Source organism: Lacerta agilis, chromosome Z, assembly GCF_009819535.1.
Source record: "Lacerta agilis isolate rLacAgi1 chromosome Z, rLacAgi1.pri, whole genome shotgun sequence".
NCBI lineage: Eukaryota > Metazoa > Chordata > Lepidosauria > Squamata > Lacertidae > Lacerta > Lacerta agilis.
This window is the reverse complement of record NC_046331.1, coordinates 21,115,721-21,137,227: the sequence shown is the minus strand read 5'-3', so window position 1 is coordinate 21,137,227 and position 21,507 is coordinate 21,115,721. Positions and strand designations below refer to the sequence as shown.

General features: G+C 43.3%; 1 protein-coding gene across 2 annotated transcripts in view; it reads left to right on the top strand.

Moving 5' to 3' along the window:
• LOC117039832 (vascular endothelial growth factor receptor kdr-like) overlaps window positions 1–19,699 on the top strand; it is a 190,464-nt gene extending 170,765 nt beyond the window's left edge. For both annotated transcript variants that reach the window (XM_033137080.1, XM_033137079.1), the window contains exons 27-30: window positions 457–581; window positions 2,003–2,081; window positions 9,600–9,700; window positions 19,222–19,699. In XM_033137080.1, the coding sequence (XP_032992971.1) occupies window positions 457–581; window positions 2,003–2,081; window positions 9,600–9,700; window positions 19,222–19,420 (504 nt within the window). In that variant the 3' untranslated portion in view covers window positions 19,421–19,699. The remainder of the gene's footprint in view (window positions 1–456; window positions 582–2,002; window positions 2,082–9,599; window positions 9,701–19,221) is intronic.
• Window positions 19,700–21,507: the final 1,808 nt, after the last annotated feature.

Genomic DNA, 21,507 nt, shown 5'->3' with positions numbered 1-21,507 from the left:
CTGAGGGCATAACATTAAAATGTGCAAGAGGGTGCTCCAGTTCTGCTACTATTTGCCTTGAAAATTGTTATAGGAAATGCCAAATGACAGAGATGAGCAGATCTTTTTAGCTACTGAAAGTGAGTGTCAAATTTGTTACTTTTGTCTTCCTGATCAAGGCTTTGAGCTGGGAGACCCAAGACTAAATCGCAGCTCACTAGGTACGGTATCCTTAGATCACCTCAGAGACAAGAGGCTGGTCAAAAGCCCTAAACCTTCGTGCTACTCCATTGCCAATACATTCACAGTAGTTTTATAGAAAAATGAAAGAAAGAAGCAAAACTCCAGATGGTTTCTGGGATAGGCAACCTGCCAGAAACCAACTCAACAGAATGTGACAGTCACTAATGTTTGAAGCCGAGTAAGAAAAATGAATCTTAGTTTCCCTTATTTTCTTCTTGATTATGAAATATGTAGGATGGGAAAGACTACATCCCACTGAACATTACGTTGTGCCCAGATGGAGATTCCAAACCCAAAATCAGCATCCTTGAAGAGAATGTGAGGAAGGGTTTTCATCGCTGGAGTACACTGGAAGCCTAGTAAGGAAATGGGTTTTGTAAAATAATCATAATGATTCGTCCTTCTCTTTGGGGTTTGGGAGAAGGCTGCTGCTGTTTCTAAGCTTTTGCTAACAGGAGGGTAAAGCCAGTGGTTTGTTTGCTGTTCCAGGTTGGAAATGTAAGAGGTCCGGGGTAGCCTGTGGATTCTCAGCAAATAGATAATACAGCATCCATTTATCTTTACCAGCAAAAAAGGCATCATTATGACAGGGAAGCAGAGGCAGGGGCAGGGGCTTCATTGCAGGAGGACATGGCTGTGAGTTAGGGGGACAGCAATGCATCTCTTGGCAACAATTGTACTTCTTCTTAAAGAAGATGGCAAGGTTCAGATGGAGAACCTTTTTCAGGCAAGAGCAAGACTAGTGCAGCCTGGGGAGGTGCAGCCTAGGGGAGAATCCTAAGGGAATAGACAATAGAGAGAGTTGGAAGACCACCTTTGGCTATTAGGCCAGAGGTATCTGACCCTGATGTGGGAGACAAGGGATATTTTCAGGAATACAGTGGATGGTAGAGCCTCCCCTCTCCCCTGCTGACTTGGTTTTCTGGAGGTGTCATTTTTGCCCTTTCCATAACAGTCTTGCCATTTACTGGCTATTTCCTTCATCCTCTATAATGTATCATTCTCCTGTATTCATAGTCATGTTACCTGCATAGTCCTGTTCTGGGTTATGTTTTTTGACACCTTTGTTTGTTTGTTTATTAATATATTTATATTCTTTATTGAAAGATAAAAAGTAATGTGTATGTAAATGTTAAGTGCACATGATAAAATAAAACGTGAAAAAGGAGGGAAAGCGAAAAGATAGCACCCATATACAACACAAAACAAAAACAGAACATATAAACATTACAAGATTGTTATTGTAGTTAACCTACGTTCAACCTAATACAGCATTTATAGAAATGAATTCCAAATATCATTAAATTTGTCAATGGCAAGTCTACGTTTATAAGCAATTTTTTCATGTGTTGTAAGTTTCTACGTATCTTCTATCCATTCATTGAAGGGAGCTGCATTTTAAGTTTTCTAATTTTTGGCCATGTTGGAGCATGACAGAAACCTGAGAGAGAGGGTACGCTATGGAGGTTTTTTTTCTTTCTTTCTAATTTTACCTCCAAACTATTTTTGGGCTGGTGACTGTTATTTCCATATTCCATGCAGTTGAGGCCAGGTGCTAGAACAACTTTGTTGAGGCCACACAGCAACTGCACAGGTGAGTCCTACGATTTTGGGGACCAGCTCCAGCATTCTCCTTGTATTGTGATTGTGCCGTGGCTCAACAAAAACGATTCCGTACGCATGTGCCTGCAAGCTAAATGCAGCTGTTGTTTTCATCTTTCCACCACACAATAAAGAACTAAAAGTCCGTGACTGAATCTCTCATTCTCCTTGTTTTCAGTATTAACCCCAAGAATCGGCCACTCAGTGTGAAAACATTTGATGAGGTGTCAGTGAAGAAAGAAAAAAGATTGCATGAGGTAAGCTTGGGCCAAATGCTTTCTTCCCCACAATGCATCTCTGTGCTTCCTTGCTCCTCCCAGTTTCTCTCCTGGAAAGCAGCAGTGAACCATCCACCAGAAGGTCAGGTAAGCAACACCTCTCTATCCCGCTGCCCACTTTTTTTGTCAGCATCCATCTGTTTGAAGAGACAATGGAGACAATGGTGTGTGCCTCTGGAGGTAAAGTCAAACCACTGTGCTAGCAGCACTGGACACAAGCCTGGGCAGTGTGCAAGACTATCCATTGGCTACTAGCCATGATGACTGCAATCCACCTCCACTGTTGGTAGCAGTGTATCTCTGGACACCAGTTGCTAGGATTCACAAATGGCAAGAGAGCATTGCACTCATGTCCCATTGCAGGCTTCTCATAGGCATCTGGTTGGCTACTGTGATGACAAAAACTGGACTAGATGGTGTGATCCAGCAGGGCTCCTTCTTAGATTCTTAAACAAGTCTTTTCTAAAAGTACATTAATGTGGGCACAGGTGAGCCTCTCAGTTGGTGTCATTGCCAAAAAGAATGCTTGTTGAAATAGCTTGTGGTGGGGCAGAGAAACCCAACAAGCTGGCCATTCCTGAACCTCATGGCTCTTGGGTTTCTTTCACTATTTGGCACCTATAGTTATGAATACCTATCAATTTCCAAACAAAGCTTGCATCTTTTCCCATTGGTGACATCTATCTTTTCTCATTTTGTTCTGCAAGCCGCTTCTTTAAAGGGAGATAGTTTTAAACTGAAACACTTTAATGGTAACATCTGTCTTTGCTTTTAGATCAAGGTGACATTTTAAAATAACGGTGCTGCTAATGAGCTCTGAATTGCTTTGAGACTCTTGCCCAGCCAAGCCCTTGCGCCAGTCCATTTGATGACTTATATGAGGATTAGTATCAGTGCAACATATCAAAATAATTCAGTATGCTTGATTCAAAGAGTTGCTTGGGAAGGTTCAAAGTGCAGGCTTAGGCTCTTTTCTCCCTTTGCTTGTGTTATTTTTAGTGTTCATCGAATTGGATTGTCCTTAAGAGAAAACAGTCTTGCCATCAGACTGGCTGAAATCAATAAGAAGACTCCCAAAATCATTAGCGAACTCTGGATAGAAAGCAGAATGGTTGTAGGCAAGAGGCAGATGTTGTGGAGTTTGTACAGCTACCACCAGATACTGCAGCCTTACCTCTTCTCCTTCTCTTTCCCCCAGAAACATCTAGCAATACAGAAGTGTGACATGTGACATCATTGTGTTCTGAGTTTCCTTGCACCCCTTCCCTGGAACTGGAGTGGGAACACTCAGGAGTGCATCATACATTTGGGATTGCCATATGTTACCAGTAGTGACTGGTGTGGTGGAGCAGAGCCATAGTGTTGCCCTAGTGGTACCCCTGCATAATTCCTAGATGAGCACAGGTTGCCTATATTATTGAAGGCTTAACCACATTTACCTATTGCCCCGCTCTTTCCAGCTTTAAAAGCTCTGTGTCTGAGTGGTGTTGGGATTTTTGCCGTGGAGCCATCCTTGTGAAAACCTGCTCTTTAACGCTGAATCAGAGCAAATGTCAGTTCGGGTTTTCGGTAGATTGACATTTGCTCCGATTCAGCTTTAAAGAGCAGGTTTTCACAGGCAAAGCTCCACAAGGGGGGGGGGGAGAACCCGCTCAAATACAAAGCTTTGCAGTGCAGACCTGCCTGGAAAGAGTAGGGCAAAAGGCAAGTGTGAATAAGCCTTGAGGCTCTGGATGCAGCAGTAGGAGCACTGCATTGCTTCTGCTTGCTACTGTCCTGCCCCAGCCCATCTAAGCAAACTGCAGTGACACTGGTGCGGGGAGGGCAGCTTCACTCCACACTATTGGCTGCTTTGCACCATAAAGTACATAACACAAGCTCTAGTGAAATTGATTCAACAAACTCTAAAGTGATAAAACCAGCCACACAAATTCTAGAAACAACTATTTCATCAAATATAAAAGTGATTTTACATAAATGACTGAGTTACACCTCTGGGGATAGCCTTACTAAACAAACATGTCTTTTGAGAGCCAGTTTGGTGTAGTGGTTAGGAGCGGCAGACTCGTAATCTGGGGAACCGGGTTCGTGTCTGCACTCCTCCACATGCAGCTGCTGGGTGACCTTGGGCTAGTCACACTTCTCTGAAGTCTCTCAGCCCCACTCACCTCACAGAGTGTTTGTTGTGGGGGAGGAAGGGAAAGGAGAATGTAAGCCGCTTTGAGACTCCTTCGGGTAGTAAAAAGCGGGATATCAAATCCAAACTCTTCTTCTTCTTCTTCTTGTAGGCACCTAAACGTTATCATGGTTGCTAATAACAACATTTCTTGGGAAGGTGATTGAAGGGATGTGGCACTCAGGCAGGGCAGCTCCAGGCATTCTTGGATGAAACTTACTTGTCCAAACCCACTTCAATCTGGTTTCAGACCTGGTTTTGACACCGAGTCAGCCTTGGTCACCCTGGTGGATGATCTCTCTCAGGAGAGGGACAAGGGGACTGCAACCTTGCTTCTTTTGCCTGATATTTTCTCAGCTTTTGATACCTCCAACCATGACATCCTCCTGTGAGATGAGTGTTTAGCAGCAGTTACAGTCCCACCTGAAGGTCTGTTCATTGGCCAGTTGGCATTTATGTTATGGGGTACCATTTTGTCCCCAGTGCTATTTATCATCTATATGAAGCTTTTGAGAATGGCCATTAGGGATGTGGAGGAAAGTGTCATCAGTATGCTGATGGCATGCAGCTCTTTATTTCCATAACATCCGAATCAGGAGTAGCCATGCAGCCTCTGGACTAGTGTCTGGCCACAGCTGGATGAGAGCCAATAAACTGAGTTTAAACCTGTTTTTAACAGGGGCCAGGATATCTATGGGACCACCTTGCCCACTATATTCCTGCCCAGCAATTGCACTCCTCAGATGGGGCACTTTGGAGAGTACCATATGCCCCAGAAGTATGCTTAGCCTGTACAGTGGTACCTCTGGTTACGTACTTAATTCGTTCCAGAGGTCTGTTCTTAACCTGAAATCGTTCTTAACCTGAAGCACCCCTTTAGCCAATGGGGCCTTCTGCTGCTGCCGCCACGCCGCCACTGCCTGATTTCTGTTCCCATCCTGAAGCAAAGTTCTTAACCCGAGGTACTATTTCTGGGTTAGCGGAGTCTGTAACCTGAAGCACCTGTAACCCGAGGTACCACTGTACTAGAAATTGAGCTTTTAGTGTTGCAGCTCCAGCTCTCTGGAATCAGTTACCAGTCAAAATCAGAAAGGCACCTGTTGCAGGGAAGGCAGGAGGAATCATCTAGGTCAGTACTGTCTGTGAGGTCTGTACATGGATTGGCAGTAGCTCTCTAGCCAAGTGTCTTCCCCTGCCCCTATCTTGAAGTGGTGGGTTTAAGCTTGGGACCTTCAGCATACAAAGCAGATGCTCTGCTGCTGGTGTTGCATTAGCTACATCTGTGTGTCATTAGCTGCAGGCTTGGGACTTTCTGAACACAAAAATGTCAGCGTGTAGAAGAAGGGGGAGCGATTCAGTCCGTAGTATGGATGGAGGATAGGAGGCTTGAAAACTCTTCCCTTGCACACAGTACTGGCCTAGTTGGACGTGGCTTCCTGCATTCCTAATGTATCATAACTTAGTAGCACACCTGTTACAAATATATCTGCCTATGCGTTGTGTGCATATAAATAGCCACTTGCTCTTCATCATGTTTTTTCATAATGAATTATTTTATAATTCACAGTGCCCTTAGAAGAGAGTAGTAGAGGTGGTGCATTTATCAGTTCATAAGCTGTCATAAGAGCCTGCTGAGTCAGGCCAGGGTGGCTTTCACAGGGTGCCCACAAGCGGGACCTGAAAGTAACAGCACTCACTGCTTCTGCAGTTTCTAGCAGCTAGTATTCAGAAACATGCTGCCTCTGACAGTAGCCATTGATAGCGCTATCTCCCATGAATTTGTCTATTCCCATTTCAAAGCCATCCAAGTTGGCGTCTTATTTTCTTTCTTGGTTAGGATTGTAGTGTGTGAATAATTTTTAATAATAAAAAATAAAATTTAAAAGTGACCATCCTGATAACAGTAACTTCAGGATATCCAGGGCCAGAGTACATAGAAATGTGTTTTGCCGGGGTCAGTTTCTGACACTTTGTTGGATGCTGCCCTCCAGTGCTCTGCAATGCATAGAAAAACTGAGCAAAGAGATCAGCTTCCTGGGCATATTTTGCAACACAGATTGCAGGCAAAGGGGGGTTAATGTCCCCACTACCCTTTGTGTGGTCAAGTGTGTGTAAGGGAAACCCTGTGCCCAAGGCAGAACTGTCAGTATAAAAGTCATTAGTCGTTTGGCCCTCTGTACTGCCAGCAAAAAAATGAGATCATTCTGATTGCCATTGGAGCCTGAACACATGTTTTTCCCCCCTCTCAACGCAACTGTAAAGAATATATCGAACTTGTCAAAACCATATAAGCAGTGGAAAACCATCATTATAACCGCTGCAATGAATAAGATACAAATTTTGATAAGGTACTCGCTAACCAATTGCCCTTCCTTGGCAAATGCCCAACCTCTGAAAGTAAGAAGAAAAACCGTGCTGGATCAGGACAAGGACCCATCCTTTTTTCACAGTGGCCAAACAAGTGTCATGGAAAGAAGCACAAAAGAAGGATCCAGGTGCAACAGCACTTTTCCCACCTGTGACCCCCAGAAACTGGTATTGAGGAATTCCACCTCTGACAGTGGACACAGAGCATCAGCCTTGAGGCTGGTAGCTGCTGATAGCCTTGTCCTCCATGAATCTGTCTAATCCTCTTTTAAAGCCATTCAAGCTGGTGCCCATCACTATCTGTTAAAGAAACAGAAGCAGTTGTGGCTTGTGGGGACCTCACCTAAATGGAAGTGACACTAATCAGCCTCTATCCACAGCTACCCAACTCTTTCATAACAGGCTTTAAACCAGAGATGGGAAACCGCTGGGCTAGGTCTCTTGGCATCCCTGCTCCCGCTTTTGCTTGGTTGTAATATGTGATAATGCTTTTTGATTGCTTGGATAGAGATAAGTGGGAGGGGGATATAGAAAGCTTTGGCTTTTGCATGGCTGGAATGTAGCTTAATGTTGTAATTGATTGGACCCCGTTGTAATTGATTGGACCCAGTTTTGCCTCTGCCTGCCCACAACCACTAGAATGTGGCCCCTCCAAAGGTTGTTCACAATGGAACGTGGCCCTTTGACTGGAAAGGTTTTCCCACCCCTGCTTTAAACACTAACCATACCTCCTGGAGAAATCCCTCTTGCTAAACATACCCAGGATTTAATATATGGGAAAGCCAAATGAATCAAATAAAAGCATCTTTGCTTTTTATATAATTAGCCCACCCTCACTATACCATCTGTGTACGTTAATTTTATATGGTTTTTAAAACTTGCCTCTTCCCCTCACCCCAGCATTATCTTCATAAAACTAAGAGAGGAAATAATTTACAGGCTAACTGCAGAGTGCCAGCATTATAAATGAAACTGCAGCCAGCTGTAAGCCAGGTGGCTGAGAATAGGGAGGTTAAACAATTTCTCTGCCAAGAATATCCTTGAATTTAAAGTAGAGAGTGGGCTCTCTAATCACAGGAGTAGATCTGTCTTAAAACCAGTGGGGCACTACCATTCTGAAGAAAAGCTTTCTTCATGGAAGTATTTAAACCTAGCTTTCCTGTCATTCATATCATTAGATTCCCCTCCCATCTCAGATCAATTCATTGAATGAATGCATGGATACATATGGGGCCACTGGTGGGTTCCCAGCTGAGCTGCAGTCTCACAGATGTGCCGTTTATGTTGACAGGTGTCTCCATATGTTATATTGTACACATGTGCATGGAAATACGCATGGTTTCAGCAGCTCAGAAATGTTGTTGTGTCACAGAACTCATTACAGTCACTTATATGAACTACAAGACTATGTGGGGAAAGGGCTATGCTTTGTACGCAGAATGTTCCAAGTTCAATCTCTGGCATCTCTAAGTAGTGCTGGTAATGCCCCCCCCCCAACAGAAATCCTGAAAAGCCACAATTGGTCCGTGTAGACTAGGGATAGCCAACATGGTGCCTTTTAGATGTTATGAACCACAACTCTCATCAGCCCCACTCATCATCTCCAGTGGTCAAGGATGATGGGAGTTGGAGTCCACATCTGGAGTCTTGTCTCTGATGTAGACAAGACAGAATGATATAGGCCAATGGTCTTGAGTCAGTATAAAACAGCTTGTTTGTGGTTAAGTATGATCCTTGGACAAGGGACTGGCTTTTGATGAAAGCATTTAGGCCAAGCTAGAAATGTGGCACAGGACACCTGTAATCAGTCTCTCTCTCTCTCTCTCTCTCTCTCTCTCTCTCTCTCTTTTACCAATTAACATCCCCACATGGCTCTTTTGAATATGATGGGCTTGGCACCTTATGCACTGGTATTTTTTCCCTTTGTGGTGCCAATTTCTGCTTGGGATGTGTTGATTTACTTTGGGGAAATGACCTGAAAGAGTCGATCCAAAACCCAAAAAAAACTCATTTATAGTGACCACTACTTCAATCTTCACAGGAATTATGCAGATCTCCCAATTAGTTTAAAAATAAAATAAAGCAAGCAAGCTGGAAAACCTAATCATGGGAATTCTGCATTGCCTGGCTTTGCTGGCTGGGACTGATGGGGACTGTAGTCCAAACATCTGGAGGGCACCAGGTTAGAGAAGCCTGGACTCAAGATTTTGTGGTTTCCTAACCATGTGCTTTATTACATATAATCAGCATGTGTATTCGACTCTTGCCTTTTTATATACATTTTAAGGTTTTTGTACGTGATACTTTTTTTCACGGTCTTATCTGTAAAAATGCCTAATAAAGGTTTGAAGAAGAACCATGTGCTTTGGGACGTGCTGTGGTCTAAACCACTGAGCCTAGGGCTTGCCGATCGGAAGGTCGGCGTTTCGAAGCCCCACAACAGGGTGAGCTCCCGTTGCTCGGTCCCAGCTTCTGCCCACCTAGCAGTTCGAAAGCACATCAAAGTGCAAGTAGATAAATAGGTACCACTCTGGCAGAAAGGTAAACGGTGTTTCTGTGCGCTGCTCTGGTTCGCCAGAAGCGGCTTAGTCATGCTGGCCACATGACCCGGAAGCTGTACGCTGGCTCCCTCAGCCAGTAAATCCTAACCATGTGCTTAATGGACCCTCCATAAACAAGGCTTGTGACGCCTCCTGTGGTTCTGATGGTGTCATCACTAAGGGGAGAAAAGCTGTTTGCATTACAAAAATTATAGAGCGGTGGAACTCTGCTTGGAAGGGTTAGCAAAAATTGAACAGCTGGTGTTGGATTCACTTCCTTCTGCTTTTTCTGCCACTGCCAGGCTGCATTTGTTATGAATCCTACCCTCCCTTGAGATTGTATTTTGAGCTTGAAGGAGCTGTACAGCCCTCAGTTGGAAGAAGCTAAAGCTTTTGTGTTTTTCCCTTCTTTAGGAATGCGAGTCAGATAGTGGGATGGTGCTGACTTTGGATGAAATAAAAAGCCGGAAGAGATTGGAGATTCGTTCTTGGCCTTATGGAATCATGGCTCTGGCGTAAGTACCCCTGGATGAACACATATTAGTTGATACTGGCCTGGTGTGCTTATCCATGGTTTATTTGGGATAACTGGTTTGTTTGGATGTGCAAACTCAACCCAGCAGAGTAGCCATGGTTTATTTTCTGCAAAAAAAAGTTGTGATATATAGGCATGGTTTTGTTGCTGGCTTATGAACCATGGCTTGTTTTAACTATGTTCTGGTGTTATGTCCAAATCCTTACTTAACCATGGTTTGTTTGGCCACCTCACCACACACACTCTCATGAGGCAAGAGCAGCTGGAAAAGAAACCAAGCCTTGAAGAAACAAACTATGGCTTGTTACGTCATCTGTGAGCTGACTTTTGGTTTATCAAACAAACCATGCTTTAAACAAACTACACTTAACTTTACATGCAAATGTAGCCATTGGCATCCTTTCATAAACTAATATATCCAAGAATTGGTTTGTGATGAAATACAAGTTGTATTCATTCATTATTCATGTATGGGCTCGTGTATAGAAAGAGGGGAAAGGGCCATGTCACTGGCCCTGATCCCCATTTGTGACTTTTTAAACTAGTATAAATGTTTTACATTGCAGTCCTATCCCCACTTAGCCTGGAAGTAAGCCCCGTTGAACTCAGCGAGACTGGATTTTGAGTAGATTTGAAATGGATTGGCTGGTCTCTGCTATATAATTCGGAATGTTTTTTGTTTCTTTCTTTCTTTCTTTGTTTTGTTTTGTTTTGTTTTTTTGCTATGCACTTCGACACCTCTTATGATATAACCAAATTTGCATGGTTCTAAATTTGGTTAGATCAAGGAGCATTTTTCATCTATGTTTGGATACGATTTGACAACAGTGTGAATCAAGACCTTTCAAAACTTCCCTGATTGTAGCCAAATTCTGAATGATGGTTCATGAGATCAAGGAGCATGTTTTTGCTTATGTTTGGACATAATTTGAATCAAGAAGGCTGACTAAACCTGTCAAAACTGCACTGATTTATTTATTTTTTGAAATTTCCAAGCAACACCGTATATGAGGCTGCTAGTAATCAAACAAATAAATAATTAGCAGTGCAAATCTGTACATGTATACCCAGAACATTATTTCAATGGTACTTACTATTGTGCCACCTCATATTTACCTCAGCTCCTCTGTACCACTTTCTCTCTCTTAAGAAGACATACATTCCTGACCTGGGTTTCTGAGAGCTATCTTTATAACTCATTGTTTCTGCTGCCACCAGAAATACCAAATATCTGACTATTTCCCACCTCTAACATAGCCAGTCAAGAGGCATGTGTGTGTGATACAACAATTTATTAAAACAGAAATGGCAAAAAGGGGTTTTGATAACTCAGTGTATAAAAGCATATGGTGATTGTGATTCATATAAAACAAAATCTAGGAACAATGCTGACCCTACCCTATCAAACTAACCCTGCCACCACCCAAACACTCCTAACTGCCCTCCCATCAGTATTCAAACTCCCTTTCAAAACTTCTGTCCAATCATTGCTCACTTCCAACACTCAAAGCACTCTCTCTCTCAACCTTCCAACCTCTCACATACCTCAGTTCATCTTGTATATTCACCTACACATTTATCACATTTTAGTTTTCCTTAATTGGTGATAGTAAAGCACCATTGACCCCACCTCAGAGCTTCACAGTACATAAAAGCTCTGTTCTCCAGCATATCAACACTGCCATGCACACCCCACACACATCACATTGCCTATGGTAGGGCTGGTCCTGGTGTGTATAGTGGGAATGAGGAATCTCAGGTTCGGGGGCCAAATTTGGCCCTCCATACCTCTTTATCTGACCCTCAGGACTCTCCCCAGGCCACACACCCTCCCTAGTGGCACTCCTTCTGCCAAGGTAACCCTCCTCTTTCTGCCTGGCTGTAGTGTTTCTTTGAACTCTAATAATGCCTCTTTCTACCCTGGACAATAGATAGAGCTGGGTATGGCAGTGTGTGTAAACAGTAGCCTACAGTACAAAAGTAAAATTCACATTTGTGTGTCTACCCACTCCTATCTCTGGCCTTGCCCATTAGCATGTGGCCCCTGGAAGATTGCTTGGAAGGAAATGTGGCCCTTGGGCTGGGGTAAGTTCCCCATCCCTGGTGCATAAGGTTTCAGCCTCAGTTGACTAAATAACTGCACTCCTAAAGTTTATTTCATATATTTATGAGGATCATTCCATGTCATCGAAAGCCAACACCTAGTTAAGCCCTGAGAAAAATACAGCTTTGCATCTACCCACAAACTTGGAAAAAGCAACTCTGAATATCAGCTCTTCTCTTCCCCATGGCTTGCTGAGGCTGGCTGGGAATCAGTATGTCGCCCTTGTTAACGATATCTCTCTTCTTATCAAAAACATTTATTCTGGACCTATTACAAACAGTCCTGCTTTACTTCTACAAGCCCTATGGAAGGCTTAGTGTGTTTTCCAAACCAGGGTGGCTCTTGAGGCTCCTGCCCTCTTTCCACCCCCCACCCCCGCCAAATCTAGCTGTTTATTTGACTTGCATTTGCTGAGTTGAAAGGGTGGAGGCGACGGTGGAATTGGCAGTGCTTTAGTGAAGAATTTGGAGAGTTTAGGGAAGACAAATATAAAACTCTGGGACTGGGAATCCTGTTGGACAAACAATGACTGTATGCTGTGTCAGGTGTTAAAAAAAGAGAAACAACATCCAAAGAGACAGGCTGAATATGAGTTGGGTGTGAGTCCTGTATCTTCCCTCCAGAGATATATTGAATGAATGGAAGGCAGATCTGAATCCTTTTCCCCTGAAAAGTGAGCTGCTTTCAGCAAGGGGCGTAGCATGGGGAAGGCCAGGGGGCCCATGGCCCTGGGTGCAGATTTTTGAAAGGGTGTAAGGGGGTGCAACCAGGCTGAGCCTTCAGGGCTGGGCAGCAACATTGCCTCCTTCACCTCGTGGCTGGTGAAGGGGTGCCGCTGGCGCTGCCCGCAGAGGCAAGAGGCACGGGCAGCCACCTCTGCAAATGGGGTACCACAGCCCTCAGTTCTGTCCTCATCACAGGGCAACTTTGAGCCTCTTTCTCCTTCTGTTGCCTCACTCACCTTTGGCTCAGACTGCCACGGCTCAGTTGGCAGTGAGGGCTTCGGCTGGCATGGTCAGCCTCTGTACCCCAGCGTACTCGTACTCCCCAGGCACTGAGGACCCACACTATGTGGCTGTTTTCAGCCTTTCAAGTAAATGGGTGGAAGGCAATGGAAGGGAGTGGGACCAGTCCTGACCCCTCCCACCAAACATTCACTATATGTATCACCAGAAATGATTGACTGCAGCCCTGAGAAACTGTTGGAGAATTTCTTCTCTATCCCTAGATAAATTTTCCAAGGCTGAAGCAGGCTGACACGTAATACACAGAGAGGAGAGGGCTATTGATGGCTGCTTCCAGGGCTCTTGCGCTCTGGTCCTGCATGCAAGTTTCCCACAGGCATCTGGTTGGCCACTGTGATAACAGGATGCTGGACTAGATGGGCCATTGGCCTGATCCAGCAAGCTCTTCTTATGTTCTTAGAGAAAATTTATACGCTGCCCTTCCTCCCCCTCCCATGGAGACATTCTCTTTTCCCCTCCTGGGAGAAATTTTGTGAAATAGCCCCCAACATTTCTGTGCCACCAAGCCGTATGGAGGATTTTCATTTGGCGATTTGTGCACCACTCTCATCTGAACAGGCCTGTGGCAGTGAGGTAAAACTCATGTTTACGTCTGCAGCAGGGCAGAACCACCTTGGTCGTCATACTCCTCTGAATTCCTTCAGCAAACCATTATTTGATATACATTGAAGTCTTGCCTCTGCCTTGTTTTTGTCATACCCAATTAAGCTCAGAAATAATTAGACATAACGATTTAGCTGAGAACCAAGACACTGCCTTTGCCTCAGACACATTTCTCCTGGCAAAATCAAATCGAACAACCCTCCTCAACTGTGGCAGGCCTTCCTGTTCCAATCTAAAGTGTTAGGGGGCAAATCATAATCATTAACTGCTTCTGATGGGGCTCCAACTGGTTGTCCGAATCCTACATTGAAGCTAAGGGACTTGCCTCAGGGACCATAGCTCACTGCTACAGCACACACACTTCGTGCCAAGTAGATTCCAGGTTCACTCCCCAGCATCTGCAGGTAGGGTTGGGAAAAACCCCTAACTGAAACCTTGCAAAGCCATTGCCCATCAGTGTAACCCAGAAGTGGAAAGAGCTCAGGCTTGTGGAATATATTTTGCTTATTACTAGAACCCCTCAATCCACCAACTGCAATTAGCTGAAATTCTGAGCACATGCTCAGATCAATGATTTGTTTTCAGTTCCAGAACTGAACTCTCAGCAACCTTATGCAAAAATCTGCTCCTGGTTTTCCTCCCAGGCTTTTTTTTTTACATTAGGGGTGAAATATGACTTTTTTAGTTGTCATCCATAAACAACTGGGAGTCAGAAACCCTTGCTGATGTACTGCACATCACCCAGAGATCGTAGTTCTTGATCTACATTTTGCCTACCATTAGTGTACAATACATAAACTAAACTAGATGGACCAATAGTCTGACCTGGTACAAGGTCCTTCGCTGATGTTTATTAAGATAGCCAAGTTTCTCTGGTAATCTAGGTGCTCACTGAATGCCGAATTAATATCCCCCAAAATTAATCTGACTAAAATCAGGGGAGACAACCTGACCATCCAACTGGCATCACTAGAATTTTCAGTGTCTGCACCACCTGTTTCTAGCATGTTAATACAGACTGAGAGCATGTTCCAGGCCTTAAACCTTTACATCCCATTAATTGTCCCATGAAGCAGATTGTGGGGGAAACAACCACGTTCACCACTGCAAATTCTAATTCAACTTACAACCATTATTAAATCCATTAAGGGCCTTAAACACGCTTGCCCTGCAAAAAAGAAAAATAAAGCCTCATTAAACACCTATAAAAAGCCATAAAGCCCATTATAAGCCCCTGCAGCTCAATTACCACAATTGTTACAGGACTCAGATGCAAGGTATAACTTGCTGCAAACAGCAAATTGATTGGGATGTTGTTGTTGTTTTTTTTTTTTTTGAGGGCTGCTGCTCCTTGTGTACAGAATATTTAATGAATGGGAAAATCTATTAAGCCTGCAGTCCTAGGCAATCTTATTTGGGAGTAAGCTCAATTGAACATAGTGGACCTTGCTCCTAAGAAAGTATGCATGAGCTCAAGCATTCTCATTCATAGGGCTTTGGAGCCACTATTCCAGACCTATGAGGCCACCATAATGTCTCTGCCTTAAAGGTAAAGGTAAAGGGACCCCTGACCATTAGGTCCAGTCATGGACGACTCTGGGGTTGCGGCACTCATCTCACTTTATTGGCCAAGGGAGCCGGCGTACAGCTTCCGGGTCATGTGGCCAGCATGACTAAGCTGCTTTTGGCGAACCAGAGCAGCGCATGGAAACGCCATTTACCTTCCTGCTGGAGTGGTACCTATTTATCTACTTGCACTTTGACGTGCTTTCAAACTGCCTTATTTACATATAAATCAGGGTATTGCTTTTAAAATAAAAGAACTGCTAAGTGCTAAGTGCTTCTCCCTCCCACACCTTAACCTCCTCACAATCTTGCACTATCCACTTTTCTCCATTTCCAGCTACAAAAACAACATCAGCCAAGTAGGAGAAAAATGGCTGGAGCAATTGACTGTGGAGAAAAAACAACCTCACCTTTGCTTTATAGATCAGGAACACTTGAAAAGAATAGACCATTGGTACATCTAGCTCAGTATTGTCCACACTGAATGACTGTAGCTTCCTTGGGTTTCAGGCAGGGGATGTTCCCATCTCTGCATGTAGAGCAGGTGTTGTACCTCATGGCTTTGGTCCTCCTAGTAGGAAAGGAGATGCAAAGGCGGCTTCCAGAACTTCAATGGGAAAACAAAATGTGCATCTAAATTCATGTAAACAACACTGGCAGCATCTCAAGATTGGGTCAGTTGCTGAGCGGGGGAAGAAGAAAATGAAATCTCAGTACAGTAAATACAGAAAGTTGTTAAGGGTTAAGAAACAAAGGCTGAAGAGTTGTCTTAATTTCAGGGTATGCAGCTTGGGTGAAATTAGTATTTTCTAGGTTGGTAATTGCATTTCAAATCTGCCAGAGATAGTTAACTGCACTCCTTGCTTCTGACCAAACTTGTCATCCCTCTGACTTGGGAGCAAATATTAAATGTCATTGTTTGAGAGGTTCACTTTAAACATTAGCTGACAGACAGTGTCATTCCCAGATTTGACATGGTGGCTGGGATGAACCAGAAACACAAGCTCCCTTCTTCCTACATACTGGGAGCTGACAGAGCTCTGAAAGTCTCATTGTGTGGCCAGGCTAAGCCTTAATAACACTTCTTTTATTGGGCACTGCAAGACTTGCCCAGGCCAAGGGCCAAGTTACACAGATATTTTTTGTGTTTTTCTCCATCCCCATTGACCAGTTTAATACCTGGTAAATTATATATTTTAAAAAATAATATTTATTGAAAGAAATTTAACAGACAAAAAACAAACATAAACATTACACATCTACATAAACAATTAATAAAAACAAGACATAACATCAAACATATTTCTTATAACTAATATTCTTTCCTCACATCGTAGTGGGACTTCCTCCTACCTCCTCCTCCTGCATCCCTTATCAAATTAACTTTCCTTAACTAACTACATTCATAACAATTCTACCCTACTTTATAATTACCAATATTACTTAATTAATCTTAACATCCTATCTTAATCCTTATCATCCTAAATCTTATTCTTCTATCTCCTTTATCTACAGCCTGTCTTATCTCCAGTTATATCTAACTTACAACCTTACAATAATTCTTTAAATACAATTCTTTTTCCACTGCGTCATCACTCTGGTCACGGAGTTTCCCGGTAATTTCTGCGCTTTCCAAATAGTCCATCATTTTCATCTGCCATTCTTCTATCGACGGCAATTCTTCTGTCTTCCAGTTCTTAGCTAACAAAATTCTAGCTGCTGTTGTGGCATACAAAAATAATATTCTATCACATTTAGGTATGTCTTGGCCTAGGATGCCCAGTAAAAAGGCCTCTGGTTTTTTCTTGAATGTGTTTTTCAACACTTTTTTTCATTTCATTATATATCTTTTCCCAGAAGTCTTTTACCTTAAGGCATGTCCACCACATATGGAAGAAGGTACCTTCAGTTTGTTTGCATTTCCAGCATTTGTTACTTTGTCCATGATACATTTTAGCCAATTTCACAGGAGTTAAATACCATCTGTACATCATCTTCATGATATTCTCTCTTAATAAACTACATGCTGAAAATTTTATATTTGTATTCCATAATTTTTCCCAATCTTCCAACATGATGTTGTGCCCCACATCCTTTGCCCATTCAATCATTGTTGATTTTACCACTTCGTCCTTTGTATGCCACTCCAGCAACAAATTATACATTCTGGAAAGATTTTTGGTCTTGGGTTCAATCAATTCAGTCTCCAGCTTGGATTTTTCTATCTGAAAACCAATTTTCCTATCTGACTTGAATGTCTCATTAATCTGATGATATTGTAACCAACTTGCAACATGACCTTTGAGTTGTTCATATGGTTTTATCTTATATTTCTCTTCTTCTTGCATCCAAATATCTTTATATTTCGGCCATTGTCTGTCCATATTTGCTCTTTTATGGGCTTTAGCTTCTAACGGTGATAACCATCTGGGCGTTTTTCTTTCTAATAAATCCTTATATTTCATCCATACCTTAAACAGAGATTTCCTAATTACTGGTATATGCATTTTAAAACCACTATGTGCCTTAATCTTGTCATATCATAAATATGCATGCCAACCAAAAACATTATCATGTCCTTCCAAATCTAATACATCAGCATTGTCTAACATAAACCATTCTTTCAACCAACAAAAGGCAGCTGCTTCATAGTAAACCTAAGGAAGTGCCATTCACCTTAGGCCTGCCCATAAAAAAACAAGTCTAGAGTGGGAGACTAGGGTAATGTCTGCTCTTTACAGAAACTCTTCTCATCGTGAGACTTTTGTGGGTGAGCTGAGAGTTTGTTTGGACCTTGGGTGAGAACCTGGAAGCTGAGAGGGAGGGTGTGTGTCAGAAGGAAAATGAATTTATATTGATTAACATATATTAGAAACTTCATGTTAATGAAACATTTTTATGTTTTTATGTTTATGTGTATTTTGTAATATTTTAAGTTGCCTGTTGTTGCTTCAGTTTTTTGTACACTGCTTAGAGATGTTTTTAATATATTAAACAGTATAGAAAATAAATAAATAAATAATCACCCTACCTGCAATTTCCAGCAGCTGGTATTCAGAGGCACCCTGCCCCCACCAGTAGAGGTTAGCAGCCATTGATGGCCTTTTCCTCCATGAATTTGTCCAATACTCTTTTAAAGCCTTTCATAGTTAATAGTCTTTGCCTCAAATGTCTCCCTTCCCAGGAGCAAGGATCTTACAGACCTTATTTAGCTAAATGGTAAAGCATAGCCCTGCATGCAGAAGTTCCCAGGTTCAATTCCAGGCATCTCCAGGTACAGCTAGGACACACTTCTGCCTAAAACCCTGGAGAGCCACTACCAGTCAGTATAGGCAGTTCTGAGCCCATGTAGACCTCTGACTGCATATGAGGCAGCTTCTTATGTTCCTAATGTTCCACTCAGAGTGGTTTCCCCCCTGTGTTCTAGGCAGACACCATAAAATAATAGTTCTATACAGATAATTCCTTCGCCTTCAGACAGGACTTCCCAGGATGTTAAAGCAGTCAAAACAACAGGTGCTCACAGGAGAAATCTAGGATGCTACTGTAACTGTGATACTGCCACCACCTCTTCCATGCTGCAAACTATGGTTTGAATTCACATGAGACAACACTCAAATCCACAGGCTGGGCCAGTGTCCTTGGTGAACCAAGTGTGGCACGTCCCAGAATTCTCTGCAGCACACAATGGTTCGAGCTGATGTGGGGCCAGGAAGCAGAAAGACATGAGATGAATTTATTCATGCATTATATTATATATCACCTTTCCTCCAAGTAGCTCATGGCAATGTGTAAGGGTCTCAACCATCCACCTTTTATCCTCACCGCCTCAACCCTGGGAAGTAGGTTATGCTGAAAACCCAGTGAACTTCATAGCCAAGTACATTTGAACGTGGGACTTCTTGGTCTTAGTGTGACACTTTAATCCACTATACCATTATTCAGAACACAAATATTTTATGTCTTAAGGGTAGAGATGGAGGAGAGACTTGGTTTGGTTTGCATTTTAATGTGAACCTTCCTAATTCCCACTTCCATAAATAATCCACAAAGCAAAGCACAGCTATCTTCTTAATCCACACCTCACTGGATTTTGCAATGTAGTAGTCCAACAAAAAATGTTACGAAAAATGTCTATGAAAGTGCTGGTTCATTTTTGTGAGGACATTTTTGCTGAATTTTCACTCATTTTTCCTCCCACAGGAGAAAGGCCATCAACAAGAGCAAAGAGTCTGTATTCTCAGAGAACGAGCGCAAGGCTGTGAAGTACCTGTCAGCAACACAGGTGAACGATGCCGTCCAGGAACAGTATGTTCTCCTGCCAGTCGATCCCACCCTGGAGTGCCACAGCCCACCTCCTGACTACAACTCAGTAATTCAGTACTCTGCTCCTCCAGTGTAACTGGCTCAGGGCTGATCCTCTTCATTTTACACATCTTCGACCATACAGTATATTCATCAGGCTTCCTATTTGTGCTGCCTGCTTAATGGAACCAGTGTGGTGTGTTTTTCATGCAAAAAAGGGGGGATAAGAGATCACACTCTTATCCAGGTCCATCTGTCTAAGGTATTAAACCCCCAAAGCAGGTAGAAGTCCTTTGAAGAGCAGCTGTCTTAAAGGGTATATTTCTGCTGATCTAGCTCTTATTTTCTAACCTTCTGCACAGCAAATTTGTTTAAAGGGAAAAAATGCAGTTGTACCCATTGCATTGTGATTCTGCGGGGGCTTCTTTCTCAAAACTTTGGGATATACACTGAAAATTCTGGTTCTGTTAACAGGGGCATATTCTTCAGGGATCACTTCTCTCACAGTTTCAGGTAGAAATAAGAATTTCTCTTTTCCTCATTTTTGGTTCTTTATTATCATTACCAAATTTACATCTGCCAGAATCCCACCCCTTCCCCAGTCCACATCAGATTAGCTTGCACTGCAAAACAGGGCTGGGGTGGGATTCATATTTATATTGACAACCAACGTCCTTTGTTCCTAATAAATAAAAGCTAATAAGGGAATAATTAGATGAGGTCATTCTTTTCCAGAGCAAACTTCCCTTCCCTCTTTCTCCCAATGAAAAGTCTGACAATTTTAACTATGTCACTGTCATGACTTCCCCCAAAGAGCCCTGGAAATTATAGTTTAGGAAGGGTGTGGGACAAGTCTCCATTACAGATCCCAGGCCCCCTCCCAGCCCCTTCCTCATAGAAATCTCCCTTGGAGGAGAAAATGATATAACATCCTTTTTCCCTGGCTGGTAGATTTGCCATTAGCTCCACTTTTCACAAAATCTCTTACAGAAAGAAATGGGTGTGAAAACTTTCTTGGCAATGAATGTTAGTCATTCAAAAGGGACCAAAAAGACCTTTAGCCATCCAGGGTAGTGAGGTTCAATAGATCCAACAATATTGGAAAAACATAAAGAGAAAATATGCCTCAGGTGTTTTTGAGCCAGGCTAGGTCAGCTGGAAGGCAAGCCTGCGACCCTGTGAAGCTGTGACTCAAAAAGCATCCTCTTAAAAGGCGTTTGGAAAGAAAATCTATTCAATTCTGGTAGGGATTTTTCAGACAATGGCTCCAAAAAAGAAAACAGTGTGCCTTGATGAGCAGCAAAAACATTTCCTTGAGAGGAAGAGGAGAGAGAGAGATGGCTATTTAAGGTGGGGTGTGTGTGTGTGTATTCCAGTCACTATCTTGCATATTCTGATCAATAACATGTTTTCTTTGGCTGTGTAATATGAATGCTGTGGAAGGTGTGTTGGCACCCCAGGGCATCTGCACCACACTGTGGTCCTGAAAATCATTGTATGGCTCCCTGAAAGGTGTAGTTGCCCCTTCTCTGTGATGTCCTTCCCCCAACATACACACACACACACACACACACACACACACACACACCATTACAGTTAATGTTAACATGCAGCTCTCTTTTAGGAGATACCCATGCTGGTGTTGTACCTCCTTGGAGGTCACATTATCTGCTCATTCCACACTAGTATTGAAGGAGTATGGGAAGATGCAACCAGCCACTCTGATAAATCCAGAGAATGGCACAGAATGGCACTGTGCTGTGGATTCTTGCTTTGCTTGACCCAAGGAACCTTGCGGCCCTTTCCTCAGAGGCAGAGCAGTGGAAGAAGTGCTCTAAACCTTTTGCCCAAGCAGAGCCGTCTTTCCCAAAGGCATTAGTGGCTTGTTGCACCAGGACACCGGCTTTGCCGGTGGCTTCCCCTTTCCCTGCACACCACCAGCTGCACCCCACCAATCATCTTTCCTTCCTACCCTCCTCGGCCCGCCCCCCCCTCTGTAGGCGGGTGCATTGGCGCTGCCGCTGCTGCTTGTGCTGCTCCCACAAGCACTCTGCGGTGGTGGCGCGGGCTGCGTTGGATGAGGAGCCGCTCCTTGACGGTGAGGCGGAAGCCGAGGATGGGCCTCCACCGCCTCTTCCTCCGCTGCTGCCGCCTCCTCTCCCTTGGCTGCAAGAAGCCCCTCAG